Source organism: Choloepus didactylus, chromosome 3 (assembly GCF_015220235.1).
Source record: "Choloepus didactylus isolate mChoDid1 chromosome 3, mChoDid1.pri, whole genome shotgun sequence".
Taxonomy (NCBI): domain Eukaryota; kingdom Metazoa; phylum Chordata; class Mammalia; order Pilosa; family Megalonychidae; genus Choloepus; species Choloepus didactylus.
Window position 1 is genome coordinate 50,324,444 of NC_051309.1, and position 12,970 is coordinate 50,337,413.

At 34.8% G+C, this 12,970-nt stretch overlaps 1 protein-coding gene and 1 non-coding gene across 2 annotated transcripts; both read right to left on the bottom strand.

Moving 5' to 3' along the window:
- Positions 1-2,763: 2,763 nt before the first annotated feature.
- LOC119530254 (UPF0235 protein C15orf40 homolog) lies at positions 2,764-4,978 on the bottom strand. Its single transcript, XM_037831423.1, has 2 exons — positions 4,848-4,978; positions 2,764-3,196 (listed from the first exon to the last, which is right to left on the bottom strand). The coding sequence occupies exons 1-2, from the start codon at positions 4,976-4,978 to the stop codon at positions 2,764-2,766; spliced, it is 564 nt and encodes a 187-aa protein (XP_037687351.1).
- A 5,202-nt stretch (positions 4,979-10,180) lies between these two features.
- LOC119530713 lies at positions 10,181-10,346 on the bottom strand. Its single transcript, XR_005216102.1, has one exon.
- Positions 10,347-12,970: the final 2,624 nt, after the last annotated feature.

Genomic DNA, 12,970 nt, shown 5'->3' on the forward strand with positions numbered 1-12,970 from the left:
TCAAGTTAAATGTTTATTTCAGACAAAACAGTCTACTTGTTATTTATATTCTGAGAGGTAGGTAGAATGCAAAAGTAATTTTAGGTTTTGCTATGGTAACAGATATGAAATTACAGTAGTAGTAGGATGACAGACCCAATCCTATGAAAATAAACACTCCCTATGCTTGCCAAGAGGTTCTTCATTAATACTGCTCTGCACATAGATGAATTCCAAATACTTTAAATAACTCTATCTAACCAGAAAGGAAGTTTGCAACAGGGGAAGCAGTTGTAGCCTCTTCAGAAATTATAACATGCTCAAATATTTTAGTACATCAATATTTTCATCATTAATTTTCACCATCCTCTCTCCTTATTCTCTGAGTTAAAAAAACTTCCACTCTCACTAGAAATACTGCAAATTTGCCTAAACAAAAATCTATGCAGTGAAGGTATTCATCATGTGCATTAAATAAATATTGTTCTTAGACTATGTGAAAGATCTTTCCCAATATTCAGTTTTTTCCCCTAAATTAATGTTCATTTTTATATGCGCCTATCTCTCATATCAAGCATTCAGCACTTTTGCATCCAACTATAATTTGAGTAAAAGTCCCATATTGTTTTTTTGTGAATTTGTAATTGTCACATTTAATAGAAATCAATGAAATAAAACCATTTTGTGAGTTTGTGAACATGCCAGTAAATAAAATTAATTAACAGTATAGTATGGAATGAGAACTATGGCAAAAACTCAAATAAGCAAGCACTTATTTCATCTAAGACTTCCAGTTTTCTCAAATTTGTCTATGACCCCATGCAAATAATAAACCTCTTTCTTGTTTAATCTTTACAACTGTAGAAAAGACTTAATGGTTGCTGCGGATTGAATCATGTCCCCCACAAAAGGCATTTTCTGGTCCCAACACCTGGTCCTGTCATTGTGAACCTATTTGTGTATAGGCTTTTTGATGATGTTATCAGTTAAGGTGTGTCCAAAGTGAATGGTGGTGGACCTTGGTCAGATATGGCTGAAATCTCTATAAGCAAGGGAAATTGGACATGGACACAAGAAGCCACAGGGAACAGCCAGAAGCTGGAAGTCAACAGAACCCAGAAGGGAAAGGGAAAGATGTCACCATGTGCATTGCCATATGACAGAAAAGCCAAGGACTAAGGACCACCAGCAGCTAGCCTGAGATTGCCACAATTTTAAGTGAGAAAGCATTGCCTTGCTGACACCTCAATTTTGGATTTCTCTTCTCCTCAAAACCATGAGCCAATACATTTCCATTGTTTAAGCCAACCTATTGTATAGTATTTGTTTTAGTAGCTGGGAAATTAAAGCAATGATTTATTAACCTTTTAAAATATTATTTCCTGAGTTCTTTTTTTTCCAGATATGCATCCCTTTATTGTCACATGGAGTTGAGTTTCTGTTTCTTGCCAAAGAAAGTATACTACCAATTAGCGATCCACGTTATTAAAAAAACACAAGTAAATGCTTTCAGAGTGAACATACTGGAACAGTGTTGAAAAAGAGTGGGAAAAGTTGTTAAGCCAAGATCACGTAAAACAGAAGCCTATTGGGAGGCAGAATGATTTAGAAGACAAGGTAGCTGAGCTTGAACCCAGGCTCTGCCATAGATGTGCACTATGAGCACAGATAACCCACCTAACTTTTCTTGCCCTCAGTCCATAGTAACAAAATAAGAGAGTTGTTTCAGATGAGTGGTTTCCAACTCTTACCAGCAAGAATTTTTATTATTGGCCCCTTTTCTGAACTTTGTGTTTCTAAAGATTTATCTATCAATACATTCTCTCATACTTATTAGACAAAGCACACAACTACAAATCAGCTCCTTGGATTAACAGAAGGCAATCAAGTTACTTACTTTACTAAGTTACTATGACTTGCACTGAATATGTAAAATGAAGATATTTATTATTATTTTTTGAAGCTTTAATATAGACACGATCTCTGAAAAGCTTTTACAAATACTGAAGATAGCTTCCAGATCTTCTTTCTTCTTTTAAGGATCTTTGGAGATTCACATGAACTACAGGATTTGATGAGTGCTGTTACCACCAACGTCCTGAAGAGAAAAACATTCACCGACTTCTTGAAATTATAATTAACATCAATAAATTACAAGTCTAGATTATTCTTAGTTACTTTTTCATAAAAGGCTCAATATAGTTTTAAAAAGATGTAGAAAACATTTTTGCATTCAGATAAGCATGTGAAAATATAAGATAAGACAAGGCAGTGACTGGTATTCTTCTGTCACTTGTTAACTAGATTAGAAGGCAATCTCCAGAATTCCAGAAATGTCCTAAACAATTAAAGCATGAATGGAAATATCATTTTAATTTACAATCAGGATAAACTGCATTCAACTAGGAATCAAGGGATCTGGGTTCTAGTCACCGTCTTGCACAGTGTGATCTTGATTAAGTCTCTCAACTTCTGGATACTAGAAGCTTCATCATAAAATGAAAGGGGCAAAGTGAAGTCATCTTGAATATCCTTTCAAGCTCTGTTATTTTGTAGTGCTGTGAAATCATAGTCACATGCTTCAAGCTATTTCAGGTCAGGGATTTTAAACCCTGATATCAATGTATAGTCTTTTTGAATTTCTACTTCCTTTTTAGTCTTGTTCTTAATCAAAAAATATATTTCCATGTTTCTCTGTATTTAAACATGTTTTCCTTTTTAACAGCCTCTTCATTGTTAGCAGTAAAACAAGTTTCTCAAGGATGTATTTTTCATTTCTGGCTTCTATTTGTCTTCAGCTTGCTTTTTCAATTTCTCCAAGATCTCTGCTGGAATTGTGGAGGCCAAAATCTTCACCACTTTCTCACAAGATTTACCACCCTTATCCAAAACTACATCACTCTTCCTGAGTTTTAAGACTTTGGAAATGTATCGACAGAGCTCTGCATTAGAGTCTCCTGATGGAGGTGCTGCAACAGCTACATCTGTGGTTTCAGGTGTCAAATCCGTTATAGCCTTTTGCTTGGAGGCAAGTTTGGCATAGATCACTATGGTGAAATCACCTTCAGGATCAGCTGCCACAGGACCAGAGGGAGGAAGTGGTCTCTCGAGTTCCTTGCTCTGGCTTTTACCCATGTTCGTCGCACGAGTTTTCTCAGGCGTGTGGGTGCCAAAAAAGGAGCCGAGCCGGCGAGCAAGTACTGAGTCCTGCCCAGAGCTGCCTCATCCGGCAGTGGAGCAGCAGCATCCCCACCTCTCCTGAGTTCTTAAAATGTGCTCAGTATTTTCCAAGCACTAGGGATTCAAAAGAGAATATGACAAATCAAATCCAATCTCTTTCCTGTTATAGAGCTGTTTCACTTATTGTCCACATCTCACTGAAAGGCAATTCCCTGGGTCTTCATTTGTCCATCTCCTCATCATTCAGTTCTCAGTTAAAATATCAGGTCCATAGCCTTTCCTGAATGATGCCCTACCCCACTACCATCATTTTCTATCATAAAACCGATTTGCTTAATTTGCTTAATCACTTCTAAAAATTATTTTATTTACATATTTGTTTATTGTTTTTCTGATCAAGTACAATGGAAGCTGCATAGAGTAGAAACTTTGCTGCACTTCCAGTAATGTGAACAATAAATATTCCTTGAATGAATGAGTAAATAAATAAATAAATAATAGTTCCTGTCATTGTGACATTAACTTCTATCGGGGGCGTATACTGTTGTGGATACATGATAGTACAGAGGTCATCTTTAGAGGCAGTGTCATGCAGAAGCCATAATAAAAGTGAAACTACAGAATCCTATTTATTTAAAAGAATTCAGCTCCACAGACGGAGTCCAAGGTATTTATTTTATGACCACTCTTGCAATAAGTGACCCGACAACGAAAAATAGTTGTGTATATTTAGTTAGTCCCCTCCAGCCCTCATTGTGAGGTTCTTTCTACCATTTTACAAGGCTCTTCACCAATTCCCTCAAAGAATGTGACTTTCCTCTTTATTGGTTGAAGATTGCTTAAGAGGATGTAGTTTCGAGCTATGCACCTCAGAAAAACATGTTCTTAACCTTTTCCTGTGGGTGTGAATGTATTCTAAATAGGAACTTTTTATGAGGTCACTTCAGCAAAGGTGTGGCCCAACTGAATCAGAATGGGTGTTTAATATCCCTGAAAGAATTAATGGTTTTTAAATTCATTCAAGCTATTGTTACCATAATATGCTCACAAAATAAAAAAAAATAATAATAAGGGTATGAGTCTTTACAGTCTGTTCTATTTGCAAGTTTACGTAATTTAGTGAAATGTCATTCCAAAAAGAGTAAAAATAGGCTTAATTGCAACTTTATATTGCCGCTTTCAATCGTTGAATTGTTATAGTTCCCTAATGTCTTATGTAGTTATTTAATTTCTTCACACTTGAGTGGTCGTGGTTAATGCATGTCACATAGCTGTTGGGAATGGAATGACCTGAAAACTGCCCAAGTCATGAAAGAAAAGCAGCTCTGAAAAGACAATTAAATATCAGAGATTTTCTCAAAGAGGGTCACAAAAATGTCTCCCACAGTGTCCTTTAGCTGCTATTAGCATCCCAAAGTCACTGACTATTATTTGTGTCTAAGTGTAAATACTCCTTATATGCATTTTGAATTTTTTTTCAAAACCTTCTTTACAAATATAATAGGCTCGATTTTGGGATGCTAGCCTTGGTTCTGTTGGTAATTATTTACGTGATGTTTTTCTTATCTGTAAAGTGAGTAGATTGCACTAGATGATCATTTATGAAATGATCTTCCCAGTCTTTGGGAAATTCTTCCAGAGTACTGGTTGCTGAAACATGACTGGTGACTGAAACATTTTTCCTCTACTCCAGAATCTGCACTGGCTCCCAGGTTCCTGTTGCTACAAGATCAAATTCCTCTATTTTCACTTCAAGACTCTCCAACACATAGAGCTGCTTGCTCTCATGTTGACCTACTCCTCTGCTACATGCCCACATTCCACTTGAGAAAGGTATTCCAGGATTTGATTTTTTCTCTTAGGAGACCATAACTGTGCAACTTGAAATATGGTCCATGCATTGGTGATGATCCATGAACTATTTCTTACCAGGCTGATATAATGTAAGTACAGAAACAGAAGAGTAAGTATTTAGAAACTTGTATACTAATTCAACATTGTCATGATACCCAATTACATGACCAGTGGACTTGTCTTTTTGAACAGTTTTAGTATTTCGAAACTGACACATTGAGTGACATATAGCAGGAGCTGCAAACTAATCATGCTCAGCAAGACCACATTACAATGTGTATATTAAGATTAGTTTTTCAACTATAAACTAAAAGTGTACAAAAATTTGAGACTATCTAAGCATTTATTGAGATCCATAACTTATTTTTAGAGTCATTTTCATTTTTAATCAATCCTGTATCTTAATTTGTAGGTTAACATTATTAGCTAAATTAGAGAAGTAATATTTGCGTTCTTTATTTTTAAGCCTAACTTACCTAGGTGAAGCAAGCTTTACTGGACTTTTCTGGTCAAGAAAATATTCATGTTTTTTGAATGCAGCTATGCTCATAAACTGTATTGTGGTTAAGAAAATGATTCCAAAGAAATGAAGACCAAAAAAGTTCATATTAGTTTTACTCAAAAGTATATCCTCCTTATATTAAGTTTTATTTAGTAGCCATAATTGACAGGGATGTGCTAAAACTACAATGTGTACTAGTTAATATATTGGCTAATGGGGTAATAAAACTAAGAAAATTTAAACAGCATTTAAATTTAAAACTTGAAAGAATGTTCAAAACCAAAAGGGTTCCATAAAATAAAGGATGTTGATTAAAAAGCTGAGAGAAGCAAATTGTTTAATATTTCACATATATGCACCAATGTTTTGTGAAGTTATTGTAAGAAGAACTGTGGGTGGCTAAGACTGAAAATATATGTAAATATGATTGCTGAATTATTAGTAAAAGATCACTTCAAAAGCATTAGCTCAAAATGTTGGATGACTGCAGCAGAGAACACTGTTTAAATACCATTTCTCAATGATACCATGTATCAATATATTCAGAAACAAGCTAATGATATAGAAGGACATTTCATAGAATACATAAAGTTAACATGTACTTTTTCAATGTAACAAATGCAGGGATATAACATGGGAATACTTTTAGTGTATGTGCAATTTGAGCATGAGTATTTTTAGCTTCATTGATGAAAAATAAATGAAATCTGAGAAGTATATAAAACTATTCATTTTGGAGTCCAAGCTCTCAGTAGGAGTAGGCTCAGATGGTACAGATGTAATGACAAGAAAATATTCTGAACTAATTACCCAGATAAAAGAATTTGCAGCAGGATATTAATCCCTACCTTCTTTAATTCACTGGGATGTTTTAATATTAAAAATGTTAGGTGAACTAAATAATGTGTTTAGTAATGTAGTAAAATTTTTTACTCAGAGCTCAAGTGTTAAGTTTGAGATTATTCTCTTTATATGAAATAGTATGAAAGTTAATCGTAAACTGTTGTATGCTGAAGTACAATGGCTTTCAAGAGGAAAAAAGTATGAAAATATATGGACTGCAGAGAAGCTCTCAGTATTTGTGCAATACAAGAAAACACTTTGGTCTCAATCTTTTAAGTTGTGAATTGAGCAGCCAGACTTGCTTATTTGCCTGTTATCTTTGGTACTTTCAGTGATCTTAATACTTCCATGCAAAAAATGAATGAAACATATTTTTCAGTTGCTGATAGGAAAAAAGGGATTTCAGCCTTTCCATAAAAATGTTAAAATCAGATTGTGATAACCACAAATTAACTTCCTGGGATTTTGATTAGGATGGCATTGAATATATAGATCAAGTGGGAAATAATCAGCATTTTAGTAATATTAAGTTTTCTACCCATGAACATGGAATATCTCCCCATTTATTTTAATTAACTTTCAGTTCTTTCATCAAAGTTTTGTAGTTTCCTGCTATGGATCTTTTACATATTTTGTTAGATTCATACCTAAGTATTTCATTTTGTGGTGCTAATGTATATGGTGTTGTGTTTTAAATTTCAAGTTCTAATTGGTCATTGATGATATATAGGAAAGCACTTGACTTTTGTATATTAATCTTATATTCTACAACCTTGATATAATCACTTAGTTCTAGAATCAGTATTTTTTTTAATTTTATTTTCCTGGTAAATCACTTTATTGACTTTTTCAGAAATGTATGTTGAAACAGAATGGATTTAAAAAAAAAACTTTTTTTTTTACTCTGAAGAGTTGAAATTCACTTTCTTATACTTCTAGTCTTTCCACAGATGATACAATACTGGGGACATAATAAATCCTCAGCAAATGCCTATGGATAGATAGATTTATCTCAATGAATTGGGTTACACATTCTAAGGGGAATAATTTCTCTGTGGACAGCTACATCTGTAGAGAGAATTGTTTCATCTGCCAGAATCCAGGGGCATAAATCATTTAAATGCACGAAATCATCAGCATGCTTTTATCACTACTCTATTTCAATGCTTCTGCAAAGTCAGACCATTCCACTTAGCGGACAAATACTTAAGGCCAGCTACAGGATCAGCCCTTAAGTAGATGTAATGGAGAGTATTAGGTAATCTTTTAAGAGGAACTTTAACAAATGTCCGTGGCCAAAAACATCTTACAAATTTTAAACATATGTGTAATGCCTTGGGTGTTTAGGCTAATGGGAATTTACCTGGGAATTTCAGCTTATCATTGTTTTATCATTTTAGATAAGTGCTTCAAAGGGGAAGGGTAGAATTAGGAAGATAAGATTCAAATCGGAGATAAGATTCACCACCTCCACAATTTCATCCTCAGGGTGAACTGCTACCCACAGAGTCTAGGGGCCCAATATCAGCTCCTAATTCAACATGTCACTTAAGGGGAGAGGGGCTTCCTATTTCTGGTAAGAGTTATTTGGGTGAATCTTCTGTCTGAAAATGAAAACAAAAAAGCATGGCTAAATCTGTGTGAATATATTTAATACATATTATACACATATAATTATATATTTATTTGAATGTATATATATATTTAAATCACCTTAAAGCACCAAAGAGCTAAAAATAGATAAGCAATGTAGAGTTGAATTTTTTGCCTGAAAAACAGAAAGTTAAGAAAATATTTGAAAACTAAAACAGCTTATACGTTAAAAGCACTTGCTAATACAGGTACCTGGGTTTAGTTTAATGACCTGTTGATGGGTGGAATAAAATGATGTCCAGGCCCAGATCCCCCCACTATGGGCTATCTACAAAGAATTAGATGCTCAGGGAAAGGACTAAATGGTCCTTTTCTCCTGAACCCCGGAGGAATGAAGAGATGATTCCTTGGAGCTGAGCAGAATGGGAGGAAGAAAAAGAAAAATTCCCAATTAGCTGTATCTACAGTATCATCTTTATAAGATGCTTTCATCCAAGGCCTCAAGAACCCCCAAAAATAACTTTTTTGGGGAAATAAACATCAAGTATTCAAAGAAAAACAGTGAATAGTATCAAGAATCCCAGACACAACAGAGTAGAAAGAAATCCATACACACTTCAGATGTTGCATTATCAAACACATTTTAAAATTATATTTACCCTGTTTAAAGAGTGATAAGCTCGAAACTGTTTTAGTGAAGAGAAAAACATAAAATATATCATAGCATACTTGGAAAATAACCAAATATAAAAATACAATAAAAGAAATTAAAATATGATGTGTTTGGATTCTGTACATAGAAAAGGTGAAATTAATGAATTGAATTAGAAGAAATTATGCTGAATGTATCACAGAGAAAGCAAAAAATGGAAAATAGGGGTGAAGAGTTTTGGTCAATACAGTGTGAAGTTCTAATATAGGTTTGACCAGTCTTAGAAAGAGAGGAAAGACAGATAACAGAGCAGAGGAATATTTGAAGAGACAATGGCTAAGAATTTTCTAGAACTAATGTGAATACACAGATTCAATTAACCCAACACATTCCAGTCTGGATAAATAAAACACAATCCATGATTAGAAATAATACAGTAAAACTTTCAAAAAAAAAAAAAAAAGAAAAAGAAATATTCTTAAATACAGCTAGGGAAATAGTATAGATTATTTTCAAATGAACAAAAGTTAGACTGAGAGATAACTGACATCTCAAAAGAAACAATAGAAGCCAGAACTATATCTTCAATGTCTTGGAAGAAAATAACCTAGAAGATACTCTCCAAGGAAAGTATGTTTTAGGAATGAGGGTGAGCTATACACATATTTTCTGTGGTGATAGTAAGGGCTTGGTATTTTTTTTTACAGGTGTTCCTTTTTTTTAATCTTCATTTTATTGAGATATATTCACATACCATGCAGTCATACAAAACAAATCGTACTTTCGATTGTTTACAGTACCATTACATAGTGGTACATTCATCACCCAAATCAATCCCTGGCACCTTCATTAGCACACACACAAAAATAACAAGAATAATAATTAGAGTGAAAAAGAGCAATTGAAGTAAAAAAGAACACTGGGTACCTTTGTCTGTTTGTTTCCTTCCCCTATTTTTCTACTCATCCATCCATAAACTAGACAAAGTGGAGTGTGGTCCTTATGGCTTTCCCAATCCCATTGTCACCCCTCATAAGCTACATTTTTATACAACTGTCTTCGAGATTCATGGGTTCTGGGTTGTAGTTTGATAGTTTCAGGTATCCACCACCAGCTACCCCAATTCTTTAGAACCTATAAAGGGTTGTCTAAAGTGTGCGTAAGAGTGCCCACCAGAGTGACCTCTCGGCTCCTTTTGGAATCTCTCTGCCACTGAAGCTTATTTCATTTCCTTTCACATCCCCCTTTCGGTCAAGAAGATGTTCTCCGTCCCACGATGCCGGGTCTACATTCCTCCCCGGGAGTCATATTCCACGTTGCCAGGGAGATTCACTCCCCTGGGTGTCTGATCCCACGTAGGGGGGAGGGCAGTGATTTCACCTTTCAAGTTGGCTTAGCTAGAGACAGGGCCACATCTGAGCAACAAAGAGGCATTCGGGAGGAGGCTCTTAGGCACAACCATAGGGAGGCCTAGCCTCTCCTTTGCAGCAACCATCCTCCCAAGGGTAAAACCTGTGGTAGAGGGCTCAACCCATCAAACCACCAGTCCCCTATGTCTGTGGTCATGTTAGCAATACAGGTGTTCCTTTGAGTTATAACTCAGAGTATATCTTTTTACACTGGGCTTAAAAGATTTAAAATTTTGTTTTAATATCGTACTTCTGAAGCACAGCTATCATAACACATCACAAGCTTTTGACATAAGGCTAGGATATAGACAGGGTTTGATTTTCACAAGTTAATTTTAAATGTTACACTAGATAGAGCATCCATTAAAAAACAAACAAACAAAAAAAACAAGAATAGAATATATAACTTCCAAACTATCATAGGAAAGATGTGGAATGTAAAAATATTTTACATTTGATTTAATAACAAAGATTGACAGACTGAACTTCAAAAAAATTAAGTAAGCATATGTGCTGGGAACAAACTATATTAAACATATAATAATAAAAAACAGGTGAATGCATAGGATGAAAAAAGATAAACCATAAAAATAATAACCTAAATGCAACTAGTATAGCTATATTAATATCAGAAAAAAAAATATTTAAGACTAAAAGCCCCTTCACAATGATAAAACTTCCAAGAATGTTAACCTTGTTCTAAATTTGTATGCAGTCAATAATATGATATCAAAAATATAAAGGAAATATTGACAGAAGTAAAATTAAGATAGGAAATTCACAAAGTGGTACACTTTTACTAAACTTATCCTAGTAAATGATAATACAAGCTCACAAGAAAACAATAAGAATGAAGATGAGTTGACCTTATGGAGTCAAAAGGAACACTAAAATCAACATCTGCAGCATCCATATTTTTCCTAAACTCATGTGAAACATTTTAAAAAATTGTCCATATGCTGCACCCAAAGTACAAATAAAAAAATTTGGGGGGTTGAAATTATATAGCATCTGTTCTCTGAACCCAATGCAATTGTACTTAAAATAAATAGTAAAATTATAGCTAGAAAAGACCCAAACTATTTGAAATTAATGAACAATCTTTAAAAATAAGCTATTTTAAGGGAGAACTCACAAGACATATTGGAATATATTTTGAATTGAAAGGTAATGAAAATAATTTATATCAAGATACTTGGGATTTAATTTTTAAATACCTGGAAATAAGTGTATAGCCTAAATTGTATATATTTAGAAAAGAAAGGCTAAAAATTATTGAACCAAACATCTGTCTTAAGCGGTTATAAAACCAATGGCAAAATAAATCCAAATAAAGTAGAAGGAATTTAAATCATGAAGCTAAGAATAGAAATTAATTAATCAGAGAACAAATACATAGTAGACAGGATCACCAAAGACAGAAGCTGGTTCTTTTTAAAGAACAATTAAAATTGAGAAAACTTCAGAAAGATTTATCAAGAAAAAAAAGTAGGTCACACTAACCAATATTAAGAATGAGAAAAAAAATCACCATAGATCCTGCAGTCACTATGTAGATAATAAAAGGATATTGTAAACAACTTCAATCAATAAAATTGAAATTTTAGAAAAAATAGAAATATTTCTAGACATATATCCTTACATAAATGACACAAGAAAATACAGATAATTTGAATCAACCTAAAACCATCAAAAATTAAACCAGCAGTTAAAAATATGGCACAAGAGAAAATTCCAGGCTCAGATCATTTCATTGGTATGTTCTGTCAAACATTCAAGGAACAAATGGTTTAATCTTACTCAAATTCTTACATAGAGGGAACACTCCCTAGATCATTTTATAAAGCCACAGTCACTTTGATATCAGACCCAGGCCAGTCCCGTGAATAGACAGAGATGTAGAAATCCTAAAATAATACTAGTAAACATATTCCAAAAATATAAAAAAAAGTAATTATTTGTAATCAAGATTGATTTACTTTAGAAATGTAAGGTTGGTTTAACATTTAACAATCAATCAATGTAATTTTCTACATCAACTAAATAAGGAAAAAATAATTTGTTCATTTAAATGACTAAACTTCAATATCTGTCCAAAAAAAATTTAAACTCCCCTTAAACTAGATATCAAAACATCACCTAGAGAAGGTCTAAGATGGTGGCATAGAGGGGAGTGGAAGCTAGTTAGTCCCCCTGGAACAACTAATAAACAACCAGGAACAACTAATAAATAATCCAGAATAACTGCGGGGGGACAAATATGACTGTCCACTCATCATACACCAATCTGAATTGACAGGAATGCCCAAGATTGCAGCATAAATTTTGTAAGTAAAAACTGCAGATCCAAGCCAGGAGTCTCCTCCCCCCACAGCCTGAGCTGCAAAGCCTCATGGTGCTAGAGAGAAGCTCTCTCCCAACAAACAAATATAGCTCAGCTGAGCTCCAACTTGGGTTTTAATTAACAAGCATGGACTGCTTACTACAAGCTATGAATCCCCAACAAGCAGAGAGAGGCTTTGGCTGATGACTGATCTTGGAGAGCTGGAGGGTAGCCACAGCCTGGCCCTGAAGGGGGCTTTCTGTCCCTGTTTTGGCCCCAACAAGCAGAGAGAGGCTTTGGCTGATGACTGATCTTGGAGAGCTGGAGGGTAGCCATAGCCTGGCCCTGAAGGGGGCTTTCTGTCCCTGTTTTGGCTCAGTGGAGAAAGCCACAGTCATTTTCAGTTCCCAGAGCTCTGACCCACACCAGGGTAGAGATAGCACAGGCAGAGTCTATTCAAATGGTAATGACCTCTTCCTAGGGGGGTTATCTTCACTAAGAGGAAAGGCATGGGGCCCAGCTCTACTACCTGCCTTCCATTCAGAACAAGACCCCAGAGCCCAGGGGAAAACAGCCACAGGCCACACCTCCTTACACCAGTCTGGAGTTACAGGCTGACAAGCACCACCTCCTGG